General features: G+C 33.8%; 1 protein-coding gene across 2 annotated transcripts in view; it reads right to left on the bottom strand.

The window, feature by feature from the left end:
- Rnf128 (ring finger protein 128) overlaps positions 1-12,243 on the bottom strand; it is a 96,612-nt gene that overhangs the window by 19,692 nt on the left and 64,677 nt on the right. For both annotated transcript variants that reach the window (XM_077106883.1, XM_077106882.1), the window contains exon 2: positions 6,078-6,325. In XM_077106883.1, the coding sequence (XP_076962998.1) occupies positions 6,078-6,325 (248 nt within the window). The remainder of the gene's footprint in view (positions 1-6,077; positions 6,326-12,243) is intronic.

The following is a 12,243-nucleotide window of genomic DNA, read 5'->3' as shown; positions in this document are numbered from 1 at the left end:
TATAGGTGTGTACTACTGCACCTGAATTCCTCAGATATATTCTTGAGAATAAACTTGAGGTCTGAGCTATGTGGTAGTTGGTGTATATGAAAAGTTAAATAAATTTGTTCTGTACAAGAAAACCTATGTATAATACTTGAATAAAAGTATTCCTACAGGAAAGAGGAGGTGCAGGCTATTAAACAGCTTCCCACAAATCTGTGGAACCTCAGAGAGAGATACATAGGAGTACAGACCATTCCCATAAAGATAAGCACCATGAGCAGTGTACAGAAATGCACTGTGAGGAAAAGTTGGGGAGAAAGGGAGAATTTGACTCAGTAAATAGGTTATTTCTCAGATTATAGCCTTTTATGAAGAGAGACAATCAACACCTTTAGAATTAGCAATATAATTGCAAGCTGGTACACTTTGACCAAACTTAGTCCTTAACAATCCCTTTTTCCCCACCCTCAGCCTCTGAAAACTACCATTCTGTTCTCTGCTTCTATGAATTCAACATTTTATGAAGACAATTAAGTTCTGAGGATCTGATGTTTTACTTGAAATTTGCTAAGAGTAGATCTTAAGTGTCCTCACAACACACACACACACACACACACACACACGTAATTATGTATAACTGTGTGGTGATGAATGTGTTAATTTGATTGTGGTAATGACTTCACAGTATATAATGTATGTCAAATTATCATTTCGTATACCTTGAAAAGATACAATTTTCATTTGTTAATTATACTGCAATAAAGTTGCAGGGGGCAGGGAATTAGTGATATAAGCCAGGCATGGTAAGGTGAGCCTGTAGACCCAGCCCCCTGGAGGCTGAGGCAGTAGGATCACTTTACCCAAGAACTTTAAGACCAACCATGGTAACTGTTCTGGTTTGAATCTTTTTTTTTTTTTTTTTTTTGAATCTTAAGTGTCCCTCAAAGGATCATGTGGTAAAGGTTTGGTTGCCAGCCTATGGCACCACAGGTAAAATCTTTAGGAGGTGAAGCCTAGTGAAGGAAGTTAGATCATTGAGGGTGTGTCCTTGAAGAAGATATTAGGATGTCAACCTCTTCCCTTTTTCTTGGCTTCCTGGTCAAGAGTGAATAGTTCTGCTTCACCACATGTTTCATGCCATGATGTTCTTTCTACCTTGCTACAAGCCCCAAAGTGACAGGGGCCTAATGACCATATACTGAAACTTCTGAAACCATGGGCCAAAATTGACCTCTCTTCCTTTAAGATATTTATCTCCGGTATTTTCTCACAGTGACAGAAAGAGGACTAACACAGTAACCTAGTGAGAAAGAAGTCTAAAAAAAGAAATAGTGATATAAATGAAGAATTAAATAACTAAATATATAAAAATTGGGACCCATTTTTAGTCTCCTTTTGATTGATGAGAAAGTCAGAAAAAAGACTGTAAAACTAGATCTCACTTAAACAAGTGTTTATTTAACCTGCTCTATATAAGAGCCACAATTCTCATGGTCTTGTAAAAGGCCCTGAAAAATTCTCAAATTTAGGCAGGAACAGATACATACATGCAAACATACCAACCACATATTTGTATATGTTGAGAATAGTATAGTATGCAGATATCTGATGAATCTCCCAGTTAATTTCATGTACTACTGGAATAGAGAAAACTAAATGTAATTGGGAATATTTCAGATAATTTTTAATAATGCTTAAAGTTCAAGAATAATTTTCAAGATATTAATGTATCCTAGCCCATCCTCATCTAGAAATGAATAGTAGTAGTGTTATTCTCTTATATCAAACTATATGGACATGGGTGGCCCAAACAAACAATATGAGTATCAGGGTGAGAGATTTGGATTTGGGGGGTGGTTACTATGGGTTTCTTATTAGCAACCATCCATGTTACCTGAAACTCAGGTTCCCAACACTGAAATGTGCATAGCATCAGTATGAATTGTTGTACAAAGCAAACTTGACAAACTAGTACAACATGGTCCACTGCCTCATGTGTATATAACATTATCATCAATCAATATCATACGGATCACTTTGAGGGCCACATTCCCATGGCTAAGATCCAATCAAGGCTACCTTGGGGACATGCAAGGAGTAAGCAGATAGTTCTACTGTTATCTCTTTTTTTGCAATCTACAAAGCAATCAGTGCAATGTCAATATAGTATTTATATAAATACTATATTTTATATAACATTTATTTACTGTAATTAGCATTTATATGTGCAATAGTATACATACATTATATATAAATATATTTATATATAAATATTTCTTACATATATACTATTTATATATACATGTTATACTTCTATTATTATAGTGCAGTATTATATTTATATAGTATAGTATTTGTATAATATATATATATATATATATATATATATATATATATATATGTATATAGATTGAACAACATTATATAAACCTAATACAACTCCCAAAGGTACAATTTCTCCAGTCCATAAGACCATCACAAATATCTTTATATTGTTGTACTAATAAAGTTATCCATTTACTCCCATGATCTATGGCCACTTGAAATTTGTGATAAACTTGTGCACATCTATTTAATAATATAAGAAACTAAGTCATTCTAATTCTTCCTTTGGCTACTCACTCTCCATTGGTATCACATCCTGAGGAGGTTTTAGTTCAACTAATTAATCCATTTGATTACCACATGATTGATTTATATAAGGTAGTTGAATCTTACCATCAATACCAGTATTATAGCATATCACAGCATGGTTATGATACAGTTTGATTTAGCTACAAAATAAATCAGGAAGTATCAGAGAAGTGTTTATTAAACCTTCCTAGAATAATTGGCCTTTGTTCATATAACCAAATATTAATATGGACAAGTGTTGTCACTAGTAGCAATGATTCTGTCATTTCTAAGTTCTATGTTAGCTGGGGACACATTTTCTATGACATGTCAAGTCATTACCTCTGGGGACTTATTTGAGCACTTAGTCATCAAAACTTATGGTTATACAATTATCAGTTTCCCTGAAATTATATATCATGTATCATAATATTTAGAAGGAAGAGATTCCTGAATATGTTATTTTTCCTAATATTCTAATGCAAGTTTCCATAACTCACTTCATCACCATTTCTAACAGTAAATGTAGATAATGGAGTTAAATGTTAAGTGGTAGTTGTAACCATCATGTATATCAAGCTCTGTTTTTAAAAATAAATCAGGGGTCATGAAAATTAAATATATAAATGATAATGTAGAACTTTCAAATATTTATAAGTAAAAGAATAATCAGCCATATATTTAATTCTTTTGTCCACAAATGATAAATTGATACAGTCCATTAAGTAGTAAAAGATGCCCTTTCAAAATCCTTCTATAATAGAAGTTTCAATGCTATTCTTGACCAAGCCTACAGAGATTAATTTTTCATAAATACATTACAAACTATGAAAATTTCTTAAATGAATGATGAGGTCAGGGCTACATGTTCAATGAAGCTTGTGCAACACCAAAGATTTTTTATAAACTTATTACTTGCTGACTGATTCAATATAATAGCAGTTACAGTACCAAAACACATAACCTACAGTAAACATAGAGAAACCAAACCCTCTTGTCATTGTTACTGTTGAATAGTTAGTCATACAGGATAGCAATTTCTTTCCCACTTCAGAAATAAAAACAGTATAACATACAAATGTGAAATATTAACTCAATGTGAAGCTATTAAGTAGCCTAGCAAAGGAATTTGAAACATCCTTTTGACCATAGCTAGTAACAGGCTGAACCTGCCACCAATGTGATAAGTGACTTTTCTGAGAAGGACAGAAGTCAAATAACTTTAAACACTGAGATAATCATCACTTTTAAAAAACCCAAATATAATATCTAATCTTTATGAAGTTTTTAAATTAAATTTCAATTTCTCATCTGTTCTTAGACTCAACATTCTTCCTATTAGAAATCCTCATTGATCCTCCCACCCTTGGTTGCTCTTTGCTTTTCAGAAAGAGTGCTTGAAGTGGACAGAAATTCACTGCCTTTGGAGAAACTTCTCAGTACATATAAAACTGTATTCTGTTCAATCTACTGAAAGAGCATCTGAAAGGCCATAAACATTCTGGAGAAGGAGCACACCATTCTGCCATTGTGTTGAGAATATCTGAAGGGAAGAGGAGTAAGTAATGATGGTGGTAATGGACTGGAGCAAGTGTAAGATATAATTGGATTCTGGATATATAATGGAGGTGGAACCAATGGAGATTATGTGGGAAGTGAGAAAAAAAGAAGTAAAAATAACCCAAGGTTTCTGGTCTGGGATCAAGAAAAAATTCTTTTGAAAATAGGAGCATAATAGTATGTTTTTGTGTTGATGGGAAAGATCCAGAGGAAACACTGTTAGTGGTAGGACAGTGACACAGAACAACTGCTGGAGTAATGCTCTTTAGTAAACAAAAGACTAAAAGGATCTTGTGCATGAGGGAAAGTGGACCTTTTCAAGGGAACAGTTCATCCACAGTAACAGAAGATAGAGCAAAGCAATAGGACAAAGACTTAAATGCACTTAGATGGGTAGATGTGGAAGTACTTTTTTTAAAAAAATATATATTTTTAGTTGTAGTTGGACACAATACCTTTATTTTATTTATTTATTTTTATGTGGTGCTGAGGATCAAACCCAGTGCCTCACACATGCTAGGCAAGTGCTCTACTGCTGAGCCACAACCCCAGCCTGGAACTTATTTTTTGATTGCTTCAATTTTTATCAATGGAACAGTGAGAATAAAGTTGTTGGATGCTTAAGGAGAAAGAAAAAAGTAAGATTGCTCACCTAGGAAAGTAGGAGAGTAAATGGCTAAGAAAAATATAATATGATTAATGGGCAACATTAAAGGTCATAAATTTGAAGTCAGATCAGTCAGTATAGCTGTAAATGTTTTTCTGCTGCTTTAGCTATGCAAGGTGCAGACAGTGTAGGTGGCAAGTAGGATTTAAGAAGGGTTGGATTTTGCTGGCAAGTACAGACAGCCCTCTATAACTATGAGTTCTGCATGCTTGAATCAACCAAGCTTGGATTGAAAATAATCAGAATAAAAAATTGTGTCTCTAATGAACATGTACAGATGATTTCTTGCCACTATTTCTTACAAAATACAATACAATAACTATTTACATAGCGCTTACATTGTATTAGGTATTAAAAGTAATTTAGAGATGATTTAAAGTATATGGAAGGATATATACAGGTTCTCTACAAATACTACACCATTTTATATAACGTAACGGATTGCCTATGTGCAGATTTTGGTATCCATCTGAAGGTCCTGGAACCAATCCCTCATGAAGACCAAAGAGAAGACTGTGTAACAGAGAGTATGGCCAAGGAAACTGAAGATGTATGCTTGGGAGTAGTCATGCATACATCTGAATAAGGCTGTATGAATAAGGACAGAATGAGGATATCAGGGGGATAAGAAATAGTTTATAGGTGCCAGGATCAAAACCACAGAATCATGGGCACTCCCTTGTTCCATAATACTCTGGTATTTTGGCTCTATTGTTTCTATATTTTGTACCTTTTATGTAATAATGTTACACTATGCTAGATATTATGAATATGTCATGGTTTGGAGCACAACTAGATCTTTAAACCTGCCTTCTCATGAAAGCCAGCCTAGTGTCTTTCTTCAGCCTCACTCTCAGATGCAAAGGCACATATACATGTAAAATAACAGTGGTTATCTTTGGGCAGAGATTACAGATATTTTGATATGTTGGATTTTGGGAAAGATTTTTCCTTTTTACCTTCTAATGTCTAAATTTTCTTTATTGAATATGAAGGCTGTTATAATAAAAAAATTATTTAAAAGAACATTTATTTACACCCATTTATAATTAAATTCTGGCTGCTTCCTTAATGAGGTGTTAAAGACTTAATCAGGCAGGATTAAATTCCTTGACAAATTAAAAAAATAAATGAAGATGGAGGCTGACATAAATTTTAAACTACTATATTTTATAAAACACATATATATAGATCTTTGTCTAGCAAAGAAAATATATTAAAATGCAAACGGGAAGAGAGGAGCATTACAAACCTGCTTCCTGCTTTGCGCTCTTGCATTCCGTAATCTTCGAGCAGAATAAAAGATAAAATAGCCCACAGTTGCTGCGGTAATGATAAAAAATGACACAGAAACAAAGAAAATTGAATAGTGATTCACCCAAGGGCCATGTTTTTTTCCTACTTCAATGACCATTGTTACTTGTATGCCTTTTTGAATAGACTGTAGAATTTTTGTTCCTTTCAGATTGCCAATCATGATTGCAACAATGTCTCCTGCACCTGTAAGTAAAAAAAAGAAATTCAGTTTTAGTTTGACACTCTTAATACAAAATCCAACGCTAAAATGATTTAAAATGAGACACAATGAGACAAAAGAAGTTTCTTATCCATTCAATTAACATTTATCAATCAACTACTATATACATAAAAGTTGAAGGGGAAATAAACATTCATGAGGCTTGGATACTGATTCTAAGGTCCTCACAGTTTAGTAAGGAAGCTATTGTATATAGCAGGTAGCTCCCCTCTCCTCAGATTAATTACCCATAATTTAAGAGTATTGTCTTTTGGGCCCAATTTGCATTTTATATGAAGATTTCTTTAATGACAAATAGACCCCTAGCTCATAGACAATAGGACTTATGTTCCAGAGAATTTGAGATTTGGGAAATATAAAAATATTCATTTATGCATCTCTCAACTTGCAGGGTGATAGATTATCATATGTATTCACTAGTACATATATGTCAGGATAGTAATGTGAGACACATACTGTATGTAAACCAAAATGTACAACCTATTTATGTCCATGATGTGTCATTTTTGTATATCCTCAACAGCAATATAAAATTTGTCCAAGGTATTTAAGGTTTTACATTGATGTGATCTGGTTAGCAATGAAGATTACACGTAGAACTGATGGAAATGTTTCTATTCAAGCTAATTAAGGGCATATAAAGTTAAATTAAAATTATTACTAATGATAATTTCTGTAAAAACGCCCTTTCTAATCCCAAATATGTTTTTTTTCTGGAAAAAAGACAAGTGGTTTTTTCCTATATTCCAAGAATGTCAGATTGCTCAGCCATTACAATGTTTTTCAAGGTTTATATTCCTTCTAGTTTATATGATCTTAGAACAATAATCTTAAGCAAAAGAAGAGTTCTTTGAATTTTAAGGTATTACCGACCAGTGAAACCTCCCACTGATGTCAGCTTAAGGCACTAATTAAGGTTAATAATCAAACTCCAATCTGGAATAAACAACCACACAAAAACAAGAATCTAAAAGGATCTTTAGACAAAAATTTAAACATATAATTTCAATATTATAATAATATTCACACATTCAATGATCAAATTAAGAGTACAAACCCTAAAAGACAATGTGAATTGTAGAATCCCCCCCCTGCAATAATCCCTTAAATTTATAGGTCCAATAGCCAAAGACTTCAAAAGATCAGGCCAAACAGAAATACCTCACACTACACACTAGGATCCTCTCCTTGTTTGAAGTTATTAAATTCAAAAAACATATTCAAAGAGTATCATTCATTACAGATCTTAAATTTTCAAAAGACTATTCTTTTTTTGTATTTGAAAGCCATTTAGTTAAACCCTTTCATAATTCTACTGACCATGGATGGTGGAAGGAGACCCTCATTGTTATATAAAATACATGTATGAAGATGTGAGAAAAAGAAAAAAAAGAATAGCATTACCCTAGATTAGGTAGAGAGAAGTGATGGGAGGGGAGGGAAGGGGAAAGTGGGAAAGGAAGGACAGTAGAATGAAACAGACATTATTATTGCTGTGTGTATTCACGTGACTGCATGACCAATGTGATTCTGCAACCTGTATACTCAGAAAAATGAGAAATTATATCCCATCTGATTCAAATGTATGATATGTCAAGGTCATTGTACTGTTATATGTAACTAATTAAAACAAATAAAAAATTTAAAAAAATAATTCTACTGAGCAATATGTGATCAGTCAGTTTGATAGAGTTTAATGACTCACTCCATTCTCACTTACATGGGAGAAAATCTCAAAAGCAACTGGGAGTGGAGGAGTCTGAAATGTAGAAACCTTCTGGTGTATCTTCCAATGTGAATATATGACCAAAAAATTCTTTATGCATATGGAGAATTGGTAGTTTTGCAAGTAAGTGGCTCTTTTTGTCATTTATTTGGGGACTTTACATTTCTAAGTAGGACTCTAAAAGCAAAAACATTATTTATCTTTTCTCTATAAGCCATGTCTCAATAAAATGACTGGATATACTGTTTTTATTATTTATGTAATCTAGCATTTATTTCTGATATTGTAACCTGCAGAATAAGACTTTGGAATGTATTATAATTCTAAAGATTTCCTTTAAAATCACTGATTGGGCCTTCTAATAAGCTTTTTTGACTAACAGAAATAAGATTTTATTCTTTTAGAAGATATGAGGTGGGTGGCAGGGGTGGATGCTCGGGAACATACTGGCTATTGTGGTCAGTTGGAGATTAAAAAACAAAGATACTCAAGAAATGTACATTGTCTACATATCAGGAACAATGCTGTATTTCAATCCTCACAATCCATATTCATACAGGCTATATATAATCCAACAATAAAAAATCTACTGAATTCACTTTCTAATCATATAAAAGATTTATTTCTAATCATTAGGATATACCTCCTCTTTTCCATACTCTTACAGTTATCTGAAAATATCTCCCCCTCCAGTGTTCCCAATCATAGCTAATGGCATCCCAACCTTTCTGGCAACCTAGTTTAAACCATAGAATCATGTTTGAATGTGTACTGCTCACCTAGTTAGTCCTGTACATCCTACTAACTTTCTTTTTGTCTCCCATGATCAGATCCTTCTTTTAATTTCTGCTGCCTTTATGTAGGTCTTCATAATTTCCTTGCCTAAACTATTTCAGTAACCTCCTAACTGGTTGTGCTATATTCAGTATCCCTCTGCTCTTAAAGTTTTATCAGAGTTTACCTTCCTTTTTTTTGCCATTGTTAATTTGGATCATGTCTCTTCCCTTCCTTCTCAGAAGTTTTCAGTGATTATTTGTTACTGGCTAAAGTCTGACTCCTTGGCATAGTATGTAAAACTTTATGTGATCTGGTCTCAACTTTTCCAGTTTGATATTTTTAGGAGGAGGGTTCCAGGGATTGAAGTCAGGGGCACTCAACCATTGAGCCCCATCCCCAGCCCTATTTTGTATTTTATTTAGAGACAGGGTCTCACTGAGTTGCTTAGTGCCTTGCTTTTGCTGAGGCTGGCTTTGAACTCGAGATCCTCCTGCCTCAGCCTCCAGAGCTACTGGGATTACAGGTGTACACCACTGTGCCCCAGTTTGATATATTTTTATTACATCCCCACTGATTGAAAATTCAGATTTAGCTACATGGGACTGTATATTTTCATTAAATTTTTATAACTCTTCTTTCTGCTCCCTCAGCCTAAAATGCCCTATTACTGTTCTGACACTCTCTCCTTTTCTGCTTGTCTATGTATTACCCAAATCCCAGTTTAAATGTTGCCCTAAATAGTTTTTCCAAGTTCTGACTGAGAAAGTAATGTTTCCTTGTTGTTCCCATCATTTGTTTTTTGTTTTGTTTTGTATTTTTGTTTTTGGTACCAGGTATTGAACCCAGGGGTGTTTAACCACTGAGCTACATCCCCAGATCTTTTTTATATTTTATTTAGAGACAGGTTCTCACTGAGTTGCTCAGGGCCTCAGTAAGTTGCTGAGGCTGGCTTTGAACTCTTGTTCCTCCTGCCTCACGCTCCATTGCCACTGGGATTACAGGTGTGTGTCATAGCACCTGGCCATCACTTGGTTTTAATCCCTATTTAGTACTTATTTTTGTTTGCATCTCAATTTCTATGCCTTACTCCCTCTCTAAATTAAGAACATTTTAGGGCAGAGAGAATTTCTTAATTATGGGGATGATTTCCTTTGTATTGTTAGGAAATTAGATGTTCAACATAAATAAAATTTACAGGTAACAAATACCTTTACACATGTACTTAATTTTAACTATTTCTTAGACGATTAAATTTTTATTAACAAAGATACTGTTTTTCTTCTTCTTCTTCTTTTTTTTTTTGTGTGTGGTGCTGGGGATTGAACCCAGGGTCTTATGCACTCGAGGCAAGCACTCTACCCACTGAGCTATATCTCCAGCCCAAGATATTGTTTTTAACATGTTCAAATATACCTGCTCAGGTCATATTTTAAAAACATAGGTATATAGCTCATAAGTATAATAAACTTTTTATAGAACAATCCACAGATTAACAAAAACAAAAATTGAGCACTGGAATTAAAAATATTCAAAGAGAATCTCTAAGCAGCATTTAATTTCGGCAGAAGAGACATATATCTCATAATAAGTAACTGAAAGAGCTTTTCTTTTACAAAACTCATAATATTCCCAAGAGACTTCATTATTAATGACCCGATAATTCTTTAATTTCAATTTGAATGATTTATAAACTAAATCTTACAAGTAGTAAAGTTTTTTTCTTTGTATTAACATGTTACCATTTTGATAAAAATAATTAAAATATATTTCAAGTGAACATTAGCAATGGAACTTCATAATATATTCTGTGACAGTTTTATTGATTGTGAGGGCTACTTTCTAAAACTGATGATCACTGTCATGTTACCCAGATGCAAGAAAGCAGAGAAACACCAGTACAAGCTCTTCTGTAACACAACCTCAAAAGGACACATTATTTATTTTCTTTCCATGTTTTTATTGGTATAGTATAGTTGTACATAATGGTGGAATTTGTTATCCATTAGATTTTCAATGTGTAAAGTTTTGTTTTGTTTTGTTTTGTACTGGGGATTGAATCCAAGGGCACTATATTACTAAGCTACAGCCTCAGCCCTATTTATTTATTTATTTATTTATTTATTTATTTATTTATTTAGAGACAGAACCTTGCTAAGTTGCTGAGGGCTATAAAAAATTGCTGAGACTGGCCTCAAGTTGCAGTTTTCTTGCCTCAGCCTTCCAAATCATTGGGATTATGGTTTGTGCCACTGTATCCATCTAATGCATAGAATACTAGCTCCAATGGACTGATATGAAATATATAGATAAACAAATTAATGTTTAGTACATCTATGGTACCCAGAAATATTTCATCTTCATTTGTAATAGATTAGTTTTTTATTCTATGACATTCTATAATTAACCATTTTGAACAGACATCTTTTTAAAAATTCTTTTTAGTTATAGGTGGACACAATACCTTTATTTACTTATTTATTTTTATGTGGTGCTGAGGATCAAACCCACTGCCTCACAGATGCCAGGCAAGTGCCCTATCACAGAGCCTCAGTCTCAGTTCTTGAATAGACATCTTAAAAAGTAATCTGATATGGTCCCATTTTATTATTGACACTGGATCATGTTTGTGAGCCATTATTTAATGTAGTATTATTTTCCCCAAACTATTGTTTTTTACCCAATTCATACATTTTTGGAGCAAGAATGGACCTTGGAGTTCACCTAGTCTCACTTATTCTTTTTTTTTTTTGGAGGGGGTGGGTACTGGGTATTGAACTCATAGGCACTCGACCACTGAACCACATTCCCAGCCCTATTTTGTATTTTATTTGGAGACAGGGTCTCACTGAGTTGCTCAGTACCTCACTTTTGCTGAGGATGGCTTTGAACTGCTGATCCTCCTGCCTCAGCCTCCCAAGCCATTGGGATTACAAGCATGAGACAGTCTCATTTATTCTTTTTTTTAATATATATTATTTCAGTCATAGATAGAGCTTTTATTTAATTTATTTATTTAGATGTGGTTCTGAAAATCAAACCCAGTGCCTCACACATGCCAGGCAAGTGTGGTACCACTGAGCCCAAGCCCCAGCGCTGGTCTCACTTATTCTTAAATTCTCACATTCATCAATGTTTCTTGAAGGAGGAAGATTCTTACTAACCTTGTTGTTTCTAGCAGCAGCACTACTCTCTAATCTTATGTTTCTAATCTTCTGTTGGCTCAGAAAAGACAATCAAGCTTGGTTCTGCAGAAAGAGTAAGTAAACCAGGCTTTCAGAAAGAGTTTGGGAGAGCTTCCAATGCAAGTACTCTCTGGCATTTATATTGGTTGCTCAGACATTTTTGTTTACTTCCTGAATCCTGGCTATGTTCTGCAGA

Source organism: Callospermophilus lateralis, chromosome X, assembly GCF_048772815.1.
Source record: "Callospermophilus lateralis isolate mCalLat2 chromosome X, mCalLat2.hap1, whole genome shotgun sequence".
In the NCBI taxonomy this organism is placed as follows: Eukaryota; Metazoa; Chordata; class Mammalia; order Rodentia; family Sciuridae; genus Callospermophilus; species Callospermophilus lateralis.
This window is presented reverse-complemented; position numbering and strand designations above follow the sequence as displayed.